The sequence below is a fragment of the Syngnathus leptorhynchus genome, chromosome 13 (genome assembly GCF_054491065.1).
Source record: "Syngnathus leptorhynchus isolate UIUO chromosome 13, UIUO_Slep, whole genome shotgun sequence".
NCBI lineage: Eukaryota > Metazoa > Chordata > Actinopteri > Syngnathiformes > Syngnathidae > Syngnathus > Syngnathus leptorhynchus.
This window is the reverse complement of record NC_141207.1, coordinates 7,270,808-7,290,422: the sequence shown is the minus strand read 5'-3', so window position 1 is coordinate 7,290,422 and position 19,615 is coordinate 7,270,808. Positions and strand designations below refer to the sequence as shown.

At 51.0% G+C, this 19,615-nt stretch overlaps 2 protein-coding genes across 3 annotated transcripts; one reads left to right on the top strand and one right to left on the bottom strand.

Moving 5' to 3' along the window:
* The first annotated feature begins 70 nt into the window (after nucleotides 1-70).
* prrc2c (proline-rich coiled-coil 2C) lies at nucleotides 71-14,369 on the top strand. Of its 2 annotated transcripts, none has more exons than XM_085928827.1 (34): nucleotides 71-478; nucleotides 1,472-1,643; nucleotides 1,740-1,914; nucleotides 1,995-2,104; nucleotides 2,269-2,400; nucleotides 2,484-2,773; nucleotides 2,847-2,929; nucleotides 3,125-3,261; nucleotides 3,350-3,437; nucleotides 3,627-3,798; nucleotides 3,873-4,512; nucleotides 4,644-4,816; nucleotides 4,917-5,172; nucleotides 5,296-5,506; nucleotides 5,571-8,027; nucleotides 8,137-8,294; nucleotides 8,377-8,531; nucleotides 8,658-9,060; nucleotides 9,160-9,245; nucleotides 9,345-9,539; nucleotides 9,629-9,889; nucleotides 9,959-10,051; nucleotides 10,118-10,219; nucleotides 10,304-10,472; nucleotides 10,567-10,773; nucleotides 10,847-10,959; nucleotides 11,033-11,187; nucleotides 11,263-11,494; nucleotides 11,562-11,672; nucleotides 11,780-12,046; nucleotides 12,129-12,229; nucleotides 12,350-12,476; nucleotides 12,684-12,962; nucleotides 13,106-14,369. In XM_085928827.1, the coding sequence occupies exons 2-34, from the start codon at nucleotides 1,526-1,528 to the stop codon at nucleotides 13,364-13,366; spliced, it is 8,517 nt and encodes a 2,838-aa protein (XP_085784953.1). In that variant the 5' UTR covers nucleotides 71-478; nucleotides 1,472-1,525; the 3' UTR covers nucleotides 13,367-14,369. The 2 variants fall into 2 exon arrangements, with proteins under 2 accessions (XP_085784953.1, XP_085784952.1); XM_085928826.1 differs by having other exon boundaries at nucleotides 10,838-10,959.
* Nucleotides 14,370-14,417: 48 nt separating this feature from the next.
* Nucleotides 14,418-19,170, bottom strand: myoc (myocilin). Its single transcript, XM_085928831.1, has 5 exons — nucleotides 18,667-19,170; nucleotides 16,792-16,857; nucleotides 16,641-16,715; nucleotides 15,885-16,096; nucleotides 14,418-15,694 (listed from the first exon to the last, which is right to left on the bottom strand). Exons 1-5 carry the CDS (start codon nucleotides 19,112-19,114, stop codon nucleotides 15,110-15,112), a joined length of 1,386 nt encoding a protein of 461 aa, XP_085784957.1. The 5' UTR covers nucleotides 19,115-19,170; the 3' UTR covers nucleotides 14,418-15,109.
* Between the last annotated feature and the right edge of the window lie 445 nt (nucleotides 19,171-19,615).

Here is a 19,615-nt window from a genome sequence, read left to right as displayed (position 1 = left end):
TAATTTTACAATCCAAACTAGTAATTTATGGACAGTTGATAAACTGTTCCAGGGAGAGAGAGACAGGAAGCAGTTGAGGGATAGGATGAGTTAAATCTGGCAACCTCCAGCATCCATCTTTGATTGTGCGACGGGCCGCGGCGAGAGCGGGGCCTCATTGCTCACTCACCTTAGCACAACGCTCCTGATACCCGATAAACGGGCGTGGACGGACCCGAAGAGCTAACCGGACAACGCCGTACCGGCTCCTCCGCTCGAAACCCGAAGCCACGAAGACAGTTCGACCAGCGAACCGAGGACGTGGATTCGGACGCCGTCGCAACCGACGAACCGAGCGAGCTAATTTGCCGGATCCGGGCTAGCCAGCTTTTGTAATCCGCCGGCGAGACACCCTAAACTCGCCCCGCCGCTTCGAGCCTTACAAGCCAGGATTCCAATTAAAAGGCAAAAAGACCAAAGGAAGCACCGGCACTGGCAGGTAAGACCACTTGTGTCTCTTGGTAAATTCAATTTTTATTCCCCCGTGAGTGTTAGCTCGCCGCTGCTAGCACGCTTTCGGCCACTAGTGAGGGGCTCAAAGGATGTGATGGCGACAGAAACGAAACCACGTTCAACCAACATTCCAAGCTGTGGTGGCCTGATCCCAAACCAGTCCACCTTCCCTCACATAATACTTATCCATTAAATGACTTTTGCATCAACTTTCATGTCGTGCACTGTAGGTTTTACATGCTTCAACTGTGCCCACCCCCAGTTGTGATTTGAGCTGGGAGGGCCTCCGACGTGCCGCCGGTATGAGGCACCGGGGACCGCTAGGCTAGCTCTTGGATTGTTCGGGAACACGAGTCATGTGTTTTAATAATGCACTTTTTATTTAATCGTCGCCGCCATCTTATGGAGTCCGTACAATGTAACGGGTTGCCTGTTCGAGTCGTCTGTCAAGCAGACTGATGACTTTTAAAGGAAAGAAAGGGGGAGAAAAAAACGCGTGGGAGGGTCCCAATCGATGTCACTTTGACAATCAAGCTTAGTAGAACGTGAGGAAAGACTCATAATGGATATTGGCTGATTGGTCACGCCAACTAGGGCCTTAGTTTAATAAAAACAAAAAAACAAGATCAAAGTCTGAAGCAATCAAGACAACCAGGGTCACACTGTAAAATAAATTTAACTGTGCTATATGTCCACACATCAGAGTTGATTGCCATTTGGGTAGCGGTTAAAATTGAAACTTGTCAAGGGCGTGACCCACTTAAGTAAGTATCTGTCGGAAAAGCCTTCATTTATTATGAGATGTTAGAGATGCCAATGACACACGCCGCAGCTGACCACAAATAATAAATTGCAGATGTATGTGTGTGACATTTAATGTTGTCAGCACAAGTGTCTTCCAAGCAGATTCGGGGGAGAAAAAAAAGACCCCTGACTACAGTATAATTGATTGTAAAATCTCTTTGTCTCATTTTCATAGGAGCTGGTTCCGGTGGCTAGGCCAAAGGACCAGACTCAATGAGTTTCAAGCGAAATGTCCGAGAAGTCAGGGCAGAGCACCAAGGCAAAGGATGGCGGCAAAACAAAGTATGCGACCCTTAGCCTCTTCAACACCTACAAAGGCAAGTCTTTGGAAACCCAGAAAACTGCAGGTAAGACCTCGCCTGACCCTCCGTAAAAGTGTTGCATTCCCAGGCTCTTAGATTGACACTGTCGAGTATTATAACGGCCTCCTCTTTGCACATCAGTTGCTGCTAGACATGGGCTGCAAAGTCTGGGTAAAGTTGCTGCCAGCAGGCGCATGCCCCCTCCGGCTAACCTGCCCAGTTTGAAAGCGGAGAACAAGGGCAATGACCCAAACGTTAACATCGTCCCCAAAGACGGCAGCGGCTGGGCATCGCGGACCGAGGGGGGAGAGGAGAGGTACGGTTTTCACTTTTGGTTTTAGAGGTGACTGTGAAAGTTTGGCTTTTGACGGTCTCCCTTGAATTTGTTTACCCCAGGCAACAAGAAACACCCCCACCCCAGGCCAAGCCAGTAGTGGTCCCGCCTCAAGAACCTCCTACAGGGGCAAGCCGCTCCTGGGCGAATAGCAAGCAACCGCAACTAGACGGTAAGAATTCAGGATGGGTTTTAATTTCACACTTGATTGGTGGGCTGACACCCCAAAGAGCCAGCTGTTTGTATACAAACCATTAAACTGTGAATTTTGTCCCCGAATAACCTCCCATGTAAATATTTTTTTAATGCAACTGAAAATGTTTCATTTTGGGACAGGAGCTCCGCGCGTGAGCAGCCATTTCCACCAAGAGTTCCCCAGCTTGCAGGCGGCCAGCGATGGCGAGAAAGACAGCCAGCAGGAGGAGGACGAGGAACCGTACGGACCGGGCCCCAGCCTCAGGCCTCAAAGTATGGCCGTGGTGGATTTATAGATGTCGTTCATTGTTTGTTTGGAGCCACGGGCCGCTTAATAAACCCATCTCCTTGGTCAGATGTCGGCAGTTGGCGCGAAGGTGGGGGGAGGAATTTAAACGCGGCGTCCAGCCCCTCCGAGATGGACAACAGGGCCCCCGAGGACGGAAGCGCGGAGCCCGATTCCTCCCCGACCCAGGAGGACGCCGACGAGGCCGGCCGTAACGTAACCACTGACGGCCAGAAGGAGAAGCGGGACGGCAGGGACAAGCTGCAGGCGTCTCAGCCGAAACTTAACGGGGGCCAGCAGCCACCTGCTGGGGTGCCCCCCCACTTTGACCCCACGTTCAGGAGCATGATGCCACCTTATGTACGTCTGCCACCGCAATGTGAAACCGTTGCACTCGTTCTATCTCACCTTTGGCATATTTTTCCTGTTTCAGATGTTTCACGCGTACCCTCAAGTGTCCCAAGGCCCGAGGCAAGCCAATGTCCTTCGATACACTATGCCACAAGATGGCGTCAGGTGGGTCCCTTGTTGTTTTCCCCCCAGTGCCAGGTGGTGCTTGGCATCAAAGTATGATAATCATTTTGCGGGTGTCTGAGGGCCTGTTCATCACTTCTTTCAATTTTAATTTCTGTTTGAACCGACCTTGAAGAAAGGGGGGGGAGGGACTCGATTATGTCGATGTGATAACTTCGATGCATAATTTTGCTTCAGGGCCCCTCGCTCGGCACGACCGCAGCAGCCTCCGCCTCAGGCTTGGCTCCAAGATCCGGACCGACCTTCGATCGTAAGCGCAACGGAGCTCAAAGAGCTGGACAACTTGGACACTGATACCGATGAAGGCTGGGCAGGTCAGTAAAACTAATGTTTGAATAAGTCCTTGTGCTTTTTTTTTTTTTTTCTTCCCCTAATTGACATTTTATCTATTTTGCATTCCAGGAGCTCAGATGGAAGTAGACTACACGGAGAAGCTGAACTTCAGTGATGATGAAGAGAACCAAGCTGCTAAAGAAAAAGGAGCAAATTGGCAAGTGTTTTACTTAGTTTTTCTCTCCGTCACAATTAAAAAATAAATAAATATAAAGAAGACAGTGCTTATATGCTTATTTTATTACTTTAAGACTACGTACTTTGAAGAAAATCTTGATTTTGATCACATTTGTTAAATCTGTAAAGAATGTCCACCCTTTATTTCATTTGTCCTTTTTTTTCCCAGGGAGTGGATGGGCAAAGTGGAGCGTATGAGATCGCGTCCCCCTGACGGTCAGGAGGGTTCAGATGAGCACGGAGACGGTAAAACATCATGGGCGGACAGTGTCGATCCCAGAGCTCCCTCGCCTGGCACCGTGGGCCACTACAACAAAGGATCTGCTCTGCAAGACTACCAGGTAATCACGCACTGTGCAAATTATACAGTGGATAAGTCGCATAATCAATCCCTACTGTTGTATTTGTTCCCTAGGGCGGCTCTCGCGCAATTAGCGGCGGCGCCCAGCGTGGCAGCAAACCGCCGTCCGGAGTCGCTGTTGCCGACGAGGACTCGGAGGCTTGGCGGCAGAAACGCAAGAAGTCATCGGAAGTTTCCGAAGCCGTTGAGCGGGCGAGGCGCAGGAGAGAGGAAGAGGAACGCAGAATGGAAGAGCAGCGCCTCGCCGCGTGCGCCGAAAAACTGAAACGGCTTAACGAGAAACATCGCCAGTCGACCGAGGGTCAAGCCAGTCTGCCTCAGGCAGCTTGCGGTGAGGGTTCAGCGCCACAAGAAGAAGCCCAGCCAACTCCCGAGCTCGCATTGAGCCCCGCGCCCGCAGTCGCAGTTTTACAGCCACAGGCCTCTGTAGTACAAACTCACCCACCTGAGAGGGCGGACCACGATGGGGCGGGGAACAAACTAGAGCAAATCGAATCAAACGCCGAGGAAGAGGATAAAGAGGAGGCACCCCTATCCCGTCGTCCCACTTCCCCTGTGCCTGTGGTCTCGGCCCCCGAGCAGCTGACCGAAGCAGTGAGCGCCTCGGCAGAGGTCGAGCAGCTCGGCGACGAGAACCAAGCTGAACGGACAACAGTGCCTATCCGAGACTATTTCAACATGGAGGACAACAGAGGTGAGAGAAAATGTCAGACTGTGAAAGTGTGCGTTTCACAAGTTCAGAACACGAACGTCCAAAATTGGGTGCATGTCTTTGATTTGATGCAACACTTTTGTTTTGTTAAATTTGTGTGCTTCTGTTTACAGTGGATGAAGCGCACCTGTCCCTGCCTCATATGGACACCCCCAGCGGTGAGGATGTGGCCATTGCCACCCCGCTGCTGGAAGGAGAGGCCGCCGCTGCTATGCGTCCTTCCCTCACCTCCGGCTACTCCAAACAGTTTCAAAAATCCCTGCCGCCTCGTTTCCTCAGACAGCAGGTGGGGAAAAAAAATCCATATTTCTCTTTTCCTCTTCAGCTCAAATGTCTTAATGGAAGCGCACGTTCAATACTGTCTGTTTACTTTATTGGTCTCATAGGAGCAAATGAAGCAGCAGCAATGGCAACAACAGCAGCAACATAGTGGGGGCTCTGTGTCCCCGTCGGGTAGTGGTGGCGTTCCCGCTGCCCAACAGCCGCAGCAACACCGCTCAATGTATCAACCCATCGGGCCCCATCACCAGCATTTGGCCTCAATGGGCTTTGATCCCCGCTGGATCATGATGCAGTCCTACATGGACCCTCGCATGATGTCCAGCCGTGCTCCCATGGACATGCCCGCCAACATTCACACTGGTAAATAAAGGAGAGACAGCCGGACGTGAATAAAAAAAAAAAAAAACAACAAGTATTTGTATACAGAACTTTATTTTTCTGTGCCCCATTAACAAACTGTTAAATCAATCTCTCCATCCTCAGGGAGGATCCCCCCGAAGCAGATTGCACGCCGAGAACCAGGGGACAACTCCAGCTCCAGCTCAGACTCCTTCGACCATTTGACTCGACCCATCCGTGACCATGGGATGCCACCTGACTCGAGGATGGTCTGGGGGTCCGACCCGTACCCACCGTCGGAACCACTGTCGTCTGTAACTCCTCCTAAAGGGCGTGATGACAGCAAGGAGCCAAGGTAACAAGACAGAATCAATGAATTTTTAGGGTCCTAAATCTAACAATGTGTTTCTCGGGTTTAGGATTGACTCCGGTTTAGATTTGGAAAGGGGTTTACCGCCAATGTATCCCAAGGAGCACAGTGGATTAGACTCGCGCAAGAGTAACTTCTTTCGAGACTCACCCGAACCCATACCAGCCTTTTCACAGAGCCCAGATAATGTGCCTGGACCTATAGACCGGGTTCCCGTCGCCTCCAGCTTCGACCCCGATGAGTCCGGTTTGCCGAGTGGGGAAGAAGTCGAAGCGCTAGGAAAAGCTATGCTGCAGAGAAGTGTCTCCCAGGGCTCCTCACAGTCGCTAAAGCTGGACGAGCCCAGGTTTGATGGGCTCCCGTTGGGAAGCAAAGCACTTGAGCTGCAGGACACAGTTGACCGGGCGGACGATAAGTCTCAGAACGAACTCTTCGCACCGGCCGCGTTGACCAACAACAGAGCCACGCCGCCGTCCGACGGACTTCACAAACCCGAGAAGCTGCCTCTACCTGTTCCCAGCAAACAGAAGGTTGAGCTACGCTGGGGCGGGAGGCCCGGCCGCAGGGAAGGACCAGGGGGAGAGAGACCTCTCCGCAGGTCTGGGCCAATTAAGAAGCCTGTTCTAAGAGATATGAAAGAAGAGAGAGAGCAAAGAGAAGAGAGAGAGAAACGCCATGAGAGAGGTGAAAGGGGGGATAGGACCAAAAAGGACCAGTTGTCCAAACCTCCCTCTGTGGCTGCTGCTATCTCTGTCGCCTCGGTGGCTGCAGCCGCTACGGCGCCACCAGCAACTGAAGGACCCAGCGCGCAAGGCGAAAGCAAGAAAGAAGCTGCTGAGGTTGAGGAAACTCAGACTTGCCTTCCCAAAGCCAGAGAGTCCCTAACATCTTCCGGGGTCCCGACGTCTTCCTCCCAGGAGGATAAAGTTGACAAACCGCTTAGTAATGAAAAGCACGCGGAACCTAAACTGCCCTCCAGAAAGGAGTCGAATATCGCCCTCCGTAACTACCGACGAGAAGAGAGGGAACGAGACCGTGAGCGGGACAAAGATATGGACAAGGACAGAGACCGGGAGTGGCCGCTCGATGCCAACTTCAAAGGTCGGGGTCGAGGGGAGTATTACTCCAGAGGCCGCAGCTTTCGCGGGACGTACAGCGGCAGAGGGCGAGGCGGTCGCGGTCGGAGCCGAGAGTACCCTCACAGAGAACCTCGATCCCGCTCAGATTTACCATCTGGAGCGGCGGCCTTCCGTAACAGGGAGGAAAGCGAGACGCGTAGCGAGAGCTCCGACTTTGAGGTCATACCAAAGCGCAGACGGCGACGCGGCTCGGACACGGATTCCGAAAGTGAGGGCGGAAGGGAGTCCGCTAGCGATACTGGGCCATCCGATCGCGAGCCCAGCGCAAAGCCCAGCCGCCCGCTTCGACGCGATTTCCCCGGCGAGGTGCGTTCTGGTCTCCACAAGCCAGGCTTTGGACCACCTCACATTGCGGACAAAGCGGGATCTCGATTGGATGATGAAGGCAGGCCCAAACCAGGCTTTCTTCCCAAAGGAGAGCCATCTCGGCGAGGAAGAGGAGGCTTATACAGTCGCCGTGGTGTAGCCAGGGAACGTGGCGGCCCTCGCTCGGCCCCTCTGAGAAGACCGATGGGCAGAGACTCCTCATCTCAATGGCCTTCCAAGCCTATGGAGACATTCAGACCCGAGGACATGGAGTCCACATCAAGATACGATCATCCGCTGTCGGATCGACGGCCACCGAGATCTGACGGCAAGAAATTCATGGACGGGGGCCCTCAGAGTAGCAGAGAGAGACCTCGCCGATCCAGACCGGCAAGACCACCAAGGCAAGACAAGCCGCCCCGGTTCCGGCGGCTAAAGGAACGAGAGGCTGCGGTGCTGGCGGGCGGAGATCCAGGTTCAGGTCGACCTGTGTCTCTCCCCCCTGTGCCTGTTCCTGCTCTCGCCGCCATATCTGCACCTGCATCTGTCTCACCCACCTTATCAAGAGCACCAGGGACTCCCTTGACTGTACCTGCAGAAGCGGCCGCGCCCGCACACAACCTCCCCGCTCCCCACGACGGTCCCTTTTCCGAGACCAGCGGCCCCGCCGCCGTCGCCGCAGTCGGGTCTAAGTCCCCAGATTTGTCCAATCAGAACTCTTCCGATCAAGCCAACGAGGAATGGGAGACTGCCTCCGAGAGCAGCGACTTCAATGAGAGGAGAGAGCGAGAGGAGAGGCGAGGAGCACAGGAGGCCGCCGGTAACGCGGCCGCCGCCCCGGCGCCTACACCCCTTCAGCGATCTCTGACTCCTAGTAAAAGCCCCCCTGAGGGAGTGGTCTCGCCCAAGCGAGATGGAGCAGCTGCTGGCAAGAGGAGCTTCTCCAGCCAGAGGCCTATAGAGAGACAGAATCGAAGAGGCAATAGTGGAGCCAAGCCAGGTCGCAGCTACGGTGGGCCCAAAGGGGACAGAAGGGGAGGAGCCAAAGGAGGCCGCAAAGGGTGAGTTTGCAATACTGATCGGGCATAAATGACCAGATTTAGAATACACTTAGAATCGTGAGCTCATATCTCCAGCGACCAAGCTGAGATTTATTTTTTTCCACACCAGCCCCGGACTTCAGCCAAACGCTGACGGGACGACAACAGCTTCTGGATCGTCGAGGTCCGCCAAAGATCAGGCTGCACGACGTAAAGATGAGGCCAAGTTGGCTGTCAAGAAGCCCAAAGAAAATGCTCTTTCTCAGTTTGATCTCAACAATTATGCCAGTGAGCAAAATTTTTTTTTTTTTTTAACAAATTAAATTCTGTCCATTTTAAAAAAAACTAATGCAAATGTCCGTTGCTCTAGGCGTGGTTATCATCGACGACCACCCTGAGGTCACCATCACAGATGACCCGCAGTGCAGCACACACGACGACGGTTTTACTGAGGTGGTCTCGCGCAAGCAACAGAAACGTCTCCAAGATGAGGAGAAGCGGAAGAAGGAAGAGCAAACTACTCAGGTATGACGACCCGACACGTTATCATAAGGTCGTGCCTTTTGGTGGGCCACATTTTTTTATTTAGACAGTATATAATTTTTTCTTTTCTCTTTGTTTCATGGTACAAATTTCAATGTCTGATTTCAGAATTGGGGTAAAAAAGGCTCCGGTGAAAAGAGCAGAGGTGGTGGAGGAAAGTTACCTCCAAGATTTGCTAAAAAGCAATCGTCGCAGCAGCAGCAGCAACAACCGCAGCAGCAGCAGCCACAACAGGCTCCTCCCACACAATCTCAACCTACGGCACCAGCATCCAGCCCTCAAGCCCAACAACAGCCCGCCATCTCTGCCACTCACCTGGCACCTTCTCAACCAGCCACACCCCCCCAGACCCTGGAAGCGACGGTGCCCTCTGTGCCGGCCGCCACTGTGGAATTCACCTCAAAGAGCCTCCCCGCCACCACAAGCGCCGCACAAACGCACGGCAATCTGGGAACCGAACTGTGGGAGAAGAAAGTGTCTGGCCAGCCCGTCCTCCCCGATGTTAAGAAGCGTATGTTGTTGAGATGCCTGCCTTATTTAATTTTTTTTTTTTTTTTTTAAACATCTTGACTGTTTTTGTGAAAGTAATCCCTTTTTGATTTGTTGGCAGTGAGTCCCATCAGTCCTCCTCAGCCTCCTTCTGTGAGTGCCTGGAACAAACCTCTCACCTCCTTCACCGGCACAGTTTCCACCGAGGTTTGTTTGTTCATTCATCATTTTTTTTTTTTTCCAAGCATGCAAACACGGCAACCTCCTAAAAATACTGAAAATCACATGCTTATTATTTTCTGTCAGGGTGGAAAATCTGGCGCTGAGAGTGGCGTGGAGTTGCCCATTGACACTATTCAGTTCGGGGCGCCGTCGTCGGCGGGCAGCACGGACAGCGACGGCGTTCCCACTCTGCTCGAGACCGCCACGGACAACAAGCTTCCCGCTCCTAAAGAACAGAGACAAAAACAACCTCGTGCTGGACCCATCAAAACACAGAAGGTGTGTTTAATATTCTAATATTGCAATGTTAATACTCATGCAAATAAAAAAAAAAAATCTTAACTGCTGCAATTGATCTTTTCTCTCAGCTGCCCGACATGGAGCCCGTAGAACCCAAGGAGTACAAGCCAGGTCCGATTGGCAAAGAGCGCTCCCTGAAAAACCGCAAGGCAAAAGACGCCCGCGGAGGTGAGGGCGACGGGATGGAGGCGGGAGTGCCGGCAGGCATCGTCGTCAGCAGAGCCGCTGCGTCCAGCCCCCCCACCAGCGACACCGCTGTCAGCGAGCTGGGCGGGGACATCGAGGGCATGATCACGGTGCCGTCAGCTGAGTACACCAGCAACTCAAAGGTAAAACAATGACCTCAATCTTGTGAGTTACTGAGATGTAGCACCAAAAAAAAAATCTTTGGTTTTCAGGAGTCTGTCACGGACTACACCACCCCTTCATCCTCTCTCGCTGACAGCGTTTCATCTGGAAACAACAAAATGGAAGAGAGTCTGGTTGCCAACGTGAGTGCTCAAATCAACATTTAAGCCAGGACGACCAAACGTACGATTTTTCTGGCTTCTTCTCAGGTGCCGCTTCCACACTCATTGCCTCTTCCTCGACGAGAGACCTTGCAGCAGAGCTCCCCTCTCAGCACAGTCTCCCCAGCTACCGTTGACCTAACACTAAAGGTATACAATACATAAGCACAGATGGCGAACAGACACCATTTGATTGTCAAATTAATCATAAAGGATTTTTGTTGAATGTCTCAGATGGAGTCTGCTCGCAAAGCCTGGGAGAACTCGCCCAGTCTGGAGAAGAACTCCCCGGTCACCTCATCTTCCTCACCCATCACCTCCTGCGCCTCCTCGTACTCATTCTCCTCGGCGTCCATGCAGCAGATCCCCGTGGCGTCCGTCACCCCCAGCACGTCACTTTCCGGTAACCGACACGGAAATGCGACATGTTTGCCCGCCTTTGATTGGTGTCAAGGTGGGAGTATGTTCATGATGAAATGTTCCACCCCGCCATCCAGGTTCAGGCACCTACACGACGTCGTCCCTCGGCACCAAGACCACCACGGCCTCTGACCCACCGAACATCTGCAAGGTGAAGCCTCAGCAGCTGCAGGGCGGCAGCCTGACCTCCAGCGGCGGCAGTAGCTTTTCCCAACTGAGCTGCGTGCCCCCACTGCTGCCTCAGCAACAGACCCCGCAGGTCTACGTCTCTCAGTCTGCAGCAGGTGAGACCGTCTCGTGATGGAAAAGGATTTTTTTTTTTTTTTAAACCAGTACTGATGAATGTAGGTTCTGCAGCTCAGATTCCAGCCTTCTACATGGACACTAGCCATCTTTTCAGCACCCCACACCCTCGCTTGGCTCCTCCCTCTTTGGCACAGCAGCAAGGCTTTCAGCCCGGTCTCTCTCAGGTAAGCAAAATTTTCTATCGTATGTCGTCTTCGCAATCGTAACCTTGAGTAACTGAGCGTGCTTTCTGTTCAGCCAACAGCCGTGCAGCAGATACCAATCCCGATCTACGCTCCGCTACAAGGACAGCCCCAGCACCAACACACGCACCAGGCCCAACTGGGACTCGGCGCCGGTCCTTCGGTCTCGCAGCCCCAGGACCTGTTCAGCTCCTCGCTGCAACCGTACAGGTTCTGCTCGCGTGACTTAGGGAACCACCTCTGGTGGGAGGTGTAAACTCATTCCACGTTGTCGTGTCGCTTCAGGTCTCAGCAGGCGTTCATGCAGAGCGGTCTGTCGCAGCCCTCCATGATGCTGTCGGGGCCCTCGCTGCACAGCTACCCGGGCGTGCAGGCACCCGAGCTGGGCAAGCCCCAGTCCAGCTTGGCCTACCAGCAGCCCTCGTCCACCCAGCACATCCCCATCCTCTTTGAGCCGCAGCTCAACCAGCCGTCTGGCATGGGGGGCTCCCAGCTCATTGACACCCACCTGTTGCAGGTATTCACACGGCGACTGGATTAAAAAAATTACAAGCATGTAACTGTGGTGTGTTTTGTGGGTTTAGGCTCGTCAGGGGATGAGTCAGCATTCCAACATGTACTCGGGGCAGGTGCAGCAACATGGACAGAGTAGTTACTACAGCAACACTCAGTCTCCCAGTTCTGCCATGCAGCAGGTAAAAAAAAAAAAACTTGGTTGACTCAAGTCACACTCATTGCCTTTCATTTCACATTGTTTGCTTTAAAAAAGTAAATGATCCAAACAAAGCATGTCTCCTTCCAGGTGACAGTTCCCCTGCCAGGTTCCCAGCTCTCCCTGGCCAATTTCGGCTCGGGCGGCGGTCAGCCACTCTTGGCCATGCCGCCCACCCCTCCACAGGCGCAGCCCCCCAATATCGGCAGGCAGCCACCAATTTCCCAGCCGTACCGAGGCCTCATGGGGCCCGGCCACGGCCACGGCCACGGCCACGGCCACGGCCACAGTCACAGTCACAGTCACAGCCACAGCCACAGTCACAGCCACAGCATGATGCAGCCTCCCACCAGCAAGGTACCATTTTGTGATGTAGTCATTATTTTCAAAGACTTTGTAGTGTGTATGCAGATTTGACTTAAACCTTAATGTGTTGTAGATGGACATGGACCTCAAGCTGTTTGGTGCTGGGATGGATGTGAAGCCCGTAACCCCTCCAGTCAGCGCCCGGAGCACCACGCCAACATCCAGCCCTTACAGGTAAAGGATCCCTCAGTCGTACCTATTTTGGAGTTACACTGTGAAACGTTTTGCTGGTATGGCACAAGATGAACGGTCATCTTGGAATTGGTGTTGTAAGACTGCTACGCCTCCATCCAGGACAAGCTCCACCTCCCCCAGCAGCCAGTCAGCCAAATTGAACAGCATGTTGTACCAGAAGCAGTTTCAGCCCAACTCTGCCAGCATGAGAATGACTCAGCACTTCCCCGGCCAGTTCAACCCTCAGGTGGGACACTCTGAAATCTTATAAGACTTGAGGGGCTTTCAAAATGCGGATGCACATTTAGGTCAGTAGAGGGCGGTGTGTATCAAGACATCTGGTACAGCTCTGAGCATTGATAAATGTGGGCCACCAAAATCGCTTCTTGTGCTGCAATTATTCAAAAGACTCCCTTTGATTTCTAAAATGGACTTTTCACTTGTGTACTCACAGCTTCTGTCTCAAGCCAACATGGTGTCCCCCCTTGTGCGGGCGCCTCACACCAACTCGTTTGGAGGCGGCGGTGGCATGCAGCGCTCTGCCATGGGCCCACCCATGACCCCCAACATAGGTATGGGCATGGGCATGGGTGGTAGCGGCGGTGGCCTGATGCCCCACCCCAGGCCTCAGCACCAACAGCACATCCAGCACCCTCCTCCCCGGGGGCCCGGCGGACCCCCCATGCCACCCAGGGGCACGCAGGCTGCCCTGAAGGCTGAACAGGACCTCAAGGTCAGCATTTTAGGTTCTTCTTTTTCTTTAAATATTATCCATATATGTATGTTTTTCACTTTTTTTGTGAGTACCACGTATAGGGACTGATAAAATTATTAAAAGAACACTTTGGTCTGACTTGATGTCGGTCCCGCCCTCAGGCCAAGCAGCGCGCCGAGGTCCTGCAGTCCACCCACAAGTTCTTCTCTGAGCAGCAGCAGCTCAACAAGGCGCTCAAGCCGCCGGTCCAGCTGCTGGACGCCCCCCAGCCCCAGATGGCACAGCTGCCGCCCCCCAACTCTAACCCCAACCTCGATGCCGAGAAGCCACCTCAAGTCTCTTCTGCGTCGTTGGCGTCGTCCAAGCCCGTCCGCACCGGACCCATCAAGCCGCAGGCCATCAAGCCAGAGGAGGGCAAGTAAAAACGGGAGAATCCAAACAGCCAGCTGGCCGGCCGCCTTTTATCAGCTGCGTGTGCGCACGCATGTTTGGGAAAACGTAGAGGAGTTGACACAGATGTGTGCTGCTCACTTTTTTTTTTTTTTAATTGCTCTTTTTCTTTTGACTTCAGCTCCTTTTTTTTTTTTTTTTTTTTTTTTAAAGAGAGGATCACTCTGACCTGTTTAGCTAATGACAGAACCTTTTTGTTATTATTGTGTTTTTTTTTGTAGTGGAAACAATCTTGTCGAGGGAGACACGGTCGAACTAATTGTGACATTCGAGCATCATTTCACACCACGAAACATCCCAAATTGTCTCCACAGCCCCCCCCCCACTACCATGTGAAAGCTGAGCTCACCATGCACGTGTGTTGTGTGTGTGTGTGTGTGTGTGTGTGTGACAGGATGCTCCTGTATATTTAACCAAAGGTTAAAACAGCACAGGGAGAATGTTGTAGTGCTCTCACACACTCACACACACATTCTTTATGAGAACACAGAAGGAGCTGCAATGTGAACTATGTTGGCAGATTTTTTTTTTTTCATTTTTTTTTTATATTATAAATATATATCTATATATGCTGATGAGAAGCATCAGTCCTGTTTTCTCCATGTCTGCCTTCTGTCCCAAACAAGCAAGCAAACGAGCAAAGAAGCCGAGCACGCTCCGGTCTCTCGTCTCTTCTTCGCCTCCTCCATCGGAGGCTCCCTCACACAAAATGGCTGACTCCGTTTTCTAGGCAGAAAAAGGAAGAGCTTGGGAAGATGGGTGAGTGGATGATGGATGGATGGATGAATTTATGAATGAATAAGAGAGGGAGGGAGTTTCATGTTTTTGTTTCTCTTTTCATTTGTTTTGTTGTACTTGTACAGGGGTTACATCGCTGTATTAAAATATGTACGGTCTTATTTACATTCTCTTGGTTTGGTTACAGAAACTAATAAAAATAAAATACTGTTAAAAGAGGAGTCCAGTGTCTGCTCACTGGTTAAGTTGAATCAATCAATCTCTGGAAAAAATATACTTTCTGGATTACTGAACATTTTCAAACTTTTATTTCAAAAAGAACAATGTACATTAGTTGACTACAGTGTCCATGCATTATCATGTCAACTAGTTACACACTGTACACAAGTATTTGTACACACGCGTCAATGAATCAATCATTTTGTGCGGCAAGTTGCGTGGTAAGTGCACGCCAAAGCAGCAGGTGGTAAAACGTCAAACCTGGGTACAATATTAGTCTAACGTACCTGTAGTATAAACACAAAACACAATCGGGTACAAAAATAATTATATCCGTCCTGAATACTGGTGCGCTGGGCCTGCCTGCTATTCCACAATTATTTAACGTAATGTTTTTTTTCTTTTACCTTTTAACTTAATTGGAACATTGTTTTTAAATCTTTTGAGGGGCTAATTTTCCCCCCATATTTTTAAATGTAAAACATGTAGGACTTTAGGAAAATTACACACAAACTATGTCATTAAGAATTTAACTATACACTTGCAGTTTTAAGTCATTTAATTTCAAAGAAATGTAACAATTACCAAAAAAAAACCATACAAATCCAAAGTTAAAAGGTAAATCCTGTTAAGTTATAACATGTATGAATAATAAAGTTGTGGTGGGCTTCTGTAGACTTTGAGCCAGCAGGCAGCCTTAACAAAACTCTGAGTCTTTGAAACGAGTCAAAGTCGCTTCATGTTGTGGCTCGGGGGCCTTAGACCTCGGCTGGGGGTCGTCCCAGCCGCAGGTCGTAGGAGACCATGTAGAAATTGTCCCAGGCGAAGAGCTTCTTCTGCGCGGGGTTGTAGTCGATCATGCTGTTGTAACGGTACTTGTTTGCGAAGGGGACCGCTAGAGGGCGACCGCGGCCGCTCTCTGTGTCGAATACATAGTTGACTGTAGTGTTCGCTGCCCCGTAGCTAGCCACAGTGTAGAGGCGGCCGCACACAAGGAAGGCGTTGGCCACGCTGTTCTTCCGGATGTTGGTCTCCCAGCTCTTGGTCACCCGCAGGTCGTGCGGGTCAAGCCGGGATAGAACCACGGCGCCCTTAGCCTTGCTGGTAGAGTAAATTGCCCACAAACCGCGCTCGTCCACCGCCAGGTCAATGTCTGTGTAGCCGCCCCAAGAGTACGGGAACTGACCATGGAAGCCGGCGTGAGGCAGGTCGCGCCGCGCCGCCACGCTCTCCGACGCCAGGTCGAAACGGATCAAGGTTCGGCTGCGGCGACGCTGGTAGTACAGGGAGCCGCGGTACAGGACGGCGCCCGTGCCTTCCAGGGCCTCTGGCAGTAACACCACCTGGGTGACGTCACAAGAGGTTAACATTTTTTAATCACATTCATGAACACCAAAATAGGTCTCAAAACGAAGAATGTAGGTAGTTACTGCTTTCAAGTCAAATAATTAGGAGTGTATAACTAAAATCACCAGAAATGTGTCAGAAAGCACCAATTTTAGCCAACTTTTTGGGTTAAAAACCAGCAGCCACCTTGGTAGGAAAGCCCTTGGAGAGCTGCTCCATGTCTTCATATCCAAACAGCTGTCTAACGTCGGAGCCGACCGTGTCGATGCGCCACACCATGGCCGGCCCATATGGTGCCACCGCCTCGGGGTCCTGCATCCACACGCCGTATTTGCCCGCGATGCTGTCAGCCTTCCTGTGAGTGACGGGCTCCGACACGGACACCAGCACGCCGCAACCTGGACCACACAGGACCGAGCAAAGCGTGAAATTACAGGTCCAGTAAATCAAGTCTAACTTATCTTTCAGATCCAATACATTTGAAAATCAACAGTCTTCCTATATTTAAGAGCCACGTTAATGCTGGTGGAAGTTTGACAGTATGCCAGCTTGGTGATCTGAGATTGAAGAGCTGAGGTGCTTTCCCGCCAGGTGCAGGATTTGGCAACACAACAGCTTTGCATGTGTGGAGCGCACATGCAATGATCCTCTCTGGTCAAAGAGACAGTGGACAACTCTAAAAAAAAAAAACACTTGCTAAAAAAGTCAAGTAAGCCATGCTGTCGCTGTCGTGACGCTGTTATTCTAGACTCCAACGTGACAGTTTATAAATAACAGTGTTTACTTTGGGACTGTCACCATGGGAGCTACTTTTTGGGGTTGTCATGTTAAGAGGCCCAGATGGGTGGAAGGGCAGATTTGACAACATCTCTTGACGTCATTGTATTTACTCGAAAGCTGCACACTGAACAAATTGACCGCTTTACATTGATAGTGTCCAACCTGTGTATTCTTCAGGAGCCGGAACTTCGGTCACCTCGGCCTTGAGCTCCTGGAAGCCTTGCTGCCACACAGAGTCTGTCACATAAACACACACGCAGAGCCAGAGGTGTTAATGTGATGAATCCCGTGCTGGATTAGAGGATCACCTGACCTCTTAAACTCATGCTGTCCTCTGGTCTGTTGGGACGGGTCATCAGGTGGGACACAGGGTTCGAACCTGAACACATAAAACCTCAGTCAGGTTTTTTTTATGTCATGGCACGGACAAATCCAGACCATTAGTAAACTGGTCGTTTGTGAGGCCGTGTGAGGGCGACAGCAAGGAATGTGACGACAGGAAGTGGACACTCTCGATGCATTCCCAGCTGCTGTGGAGACAGACTGTCGGAAGATGGCGTGACGCTCAGGACACTAAGAGCACCCCCTACTGGGTGACCCCGTTAAATTCACAAGACATTTATGGGCTTTGAAATTCGGACAAATAATCTAGATTTGATCAAATCGTTGACTGGCCCCGCCGACTTGCTTGTGTTATTGCTTTTCAAGTTGAGAGAAAATTCAAGGCACGTTGCACGCCGCGTGCAGTGGCACACAAACATTGAGGTCTAATGATGCAGAAATCCTTTTTAATGGCTTTCAGGTGAAGCCTGCTGATGATGATGGAGACATGCTGGCAAGAAATGTCAAATGGGACAGGAAAAAAAAACAACTTTGAACGTTTGAAAAACAACAGGAAAAAAACCAAGAGGTGAATGGTGTCATGTCATTCATCAGCACTGCAGGTAGGTAAACACATTCTAATCCCATGTGTGTGTGGTCCAGATGGGCCTTCATCTTTGTTTATCATCCAGAGGGTTTCCATAGCCCCTTCTCTGGTTAGGGTATTTATTTCCTCCTAAAGGATTTTTTTTTTAAACATAATATTATTGTGTGCTTTTGTCTTAATAAAAAATACAATACAAATTTCATGGGATGAATTGGTACGACTGGACTTTGCAGATGCATTCAAGGTCCAACCTCAGGGAATGGATTTATTCCTCTCACATGGGGGTCTGGTGGTGGTGTGTGTCTTTGAGGGGGGTAACAGACTAGCACAAGGGAGTAATGAAACGGATGTTTGACCCCCTGCAAATGTGCAACAGCAGAGCTAAAGCTCCTTGGTTCCTTGTATGGGCACCCCCCCCCCCCCCCCCCCCCCCCACTGGCGTCATTAAAAGCCTCGAGTGCGTAACCGCCATTTCCAGGGTAAGCATTGCATTTCAACCCTTCCCCCCCCCTTACTTTGTATTTTGCTTGCCATGCCAAGGAAAGTGCCCCTCATTAAGGCTCATAGCTAGTGAGCTGACCCACCTGGAGTAAGATGAGCTGTGTGTCTGTTGATGCATATTCAATTTAAAACATTAGTCTCTACTCTGTGTGTGTGTGTTTATATATGTATATATGTGTATACATGCATGCATCTAACTGCCTTCCATAATTATTGCCAGTCCTAGTTGTGCTATAGCTTCAAATACCGAGAAGAAGAAAAAAAAAACTAAAACCCAACCATTAATTCAAGTGCATTTATTCGTTAGAAAAAAAATTACACATTTAGAGTATATATATATATATATATATATATATTTTTTTTTTTTTTACATCAACAATTTTCAGCACCCATGACGTTAATACTTCATACAAGGCCCTTATGGTAGCAAAATAGCACCAAATTGTCATAAAATATGAGAATACAGAAAGAAACTATTCCACTCTCTAAATCATCCAGCGACCTGGGTCCTCTCCTCTTTAGCTCACTCCACAGGTTTTCAATGGGGTTGAGGTCTGGGGACTGAGATGGCCATGGGAGGAGCTTGATTTCTACCATTTTCAGTATGCTGCAATAAAGATTAAATTCATTTTAAGGCTTTTTGACTCATCTTAACCAGGGCTGGCAATAATTATGTAAACCATATTTCGAGGGCACGGACCGACTGCACGGAGTGGGTGACATTTTGTATGTTAGTGCAAACTCTGTTGTGCTTCTTACCTCCAGCAGGTCTCATCGGAGCACCGTTGGACATGGAGGGGGTCTGCGGCGGACACGGTCTGCTCCTCAGCCTCTCTGTCTCCCTCAGCATCTCCTCCGAGCGTCTCTGAAGCGAGCCCAGCTCCCTCTCCAGCCGCTCCTTCTCTCCCTGGAGGAGGTTCCTCTCGCCCACCGCCCGGGTCAGCGCCTCCTGGAGCCGGGCGTCCGGCCTGTCGCCTCCTCCGGTCAGCTTGGACACCAGCGCCTCTAGCAGAGAGAGCCTGGCCTTGATGCCTTCAAACTCTGGACCTCCGGCCTGGGGGCAGCTGGTCTCGGTGGGGCTGGCTACGGTGAAGGTGTACTGGCATCGCCCGCCGCGGTCGTTGCCCCTCCAGAGGGCGGCTCGGTCCTGGGCGTCACTCTGTGGGGCCAGGATCCCCAAGATGCACATGGAGAGCAGGAGGAACATGATAGAGGAATGATGAGTAAGTCTTCCACACTTCTTTTTTTGTCGTCTCTCTTACGAGCAGGTCGCTTGCACTGATCTCTCCCGGTGCCGCTCGCAGATATTTATACGGTGAGCGGAAGAGGTGAAAAGGAGGGAGGGAGGGTCGGAGGGAGGGGAGAAAGGAAGATGGATTTACGGGAGGAGGTGGAGGCTGACTTTTATGTTTTCACTCTTTCAGCACGATTTGATTTTTAACCCAGCGCCGACCCTAAACAACAACAATCCTCGACTTTATTTCTAATGGCCACTGGGTGTTTGATTTAATAAGTGTAATTATTATGACGCGGGCCGCACATTCCCAGAAAGTCGGGGCCTCAATGGATACGGTTACTGGAGTGTCACCTTTCGTTTCGCTAGGTGGGGGGCAAGTCCGAAGGTGGTAACAGCACAAAATAGGGTCCCCTGGGTGTTCTTTCCATTCCTAAGAAATAAGAGTTGTGACAAGTATCAACATTGGCATGC

Excerpts from the sequence above, each read along its gene's own strand:
- myoc (XM_085928831.1), bottom strand. The coding sequence starts at position 19,114 with ATGTTCCTCCTGCTCTCCATGTGCATCTTGGGGATCCTGGCCCCACAG. Across the intron at positions 16,858-18,666 it reads TCCGATGAGACCTGCTGGAG|GTTCGAACCCTGTGTCCCAC; the intron begins GTAAGAAGCACA and ends TTATGTGTTCAG. Across the intron at positions 15,695-15,884 it reads CCAAGGGCTTTCCTACCAAG|GTGGTGTTACTGCCAGAGGC; the intron begins GTGGCTGCTGGT and ends GACGTCACCCAG.
- prrc2c (XM_085928826.1), top strand. The coding sequence starts at position 1,526 with ATGTCCGAGAAGTCAGGGCAGAGCACCAAGGCAAAGGATGGCGGCAAA. Across the intron at positions 10,960-11,032 it reads TTCAGCCCGGTCTCTCTCAG|CCAACAGCCGTGCAGCAGAT; the intron begins GTAAGCAAAATT and ends CTTTCTGTTCAG. Across the intron at positions 12,047-12,128 it reads TGCAGCCTCCCACCAGCAAG|ATGGACATGGACCTCAAGCT; the intron begins GTACCATTTTGT and ends AATGTGTTGTAG.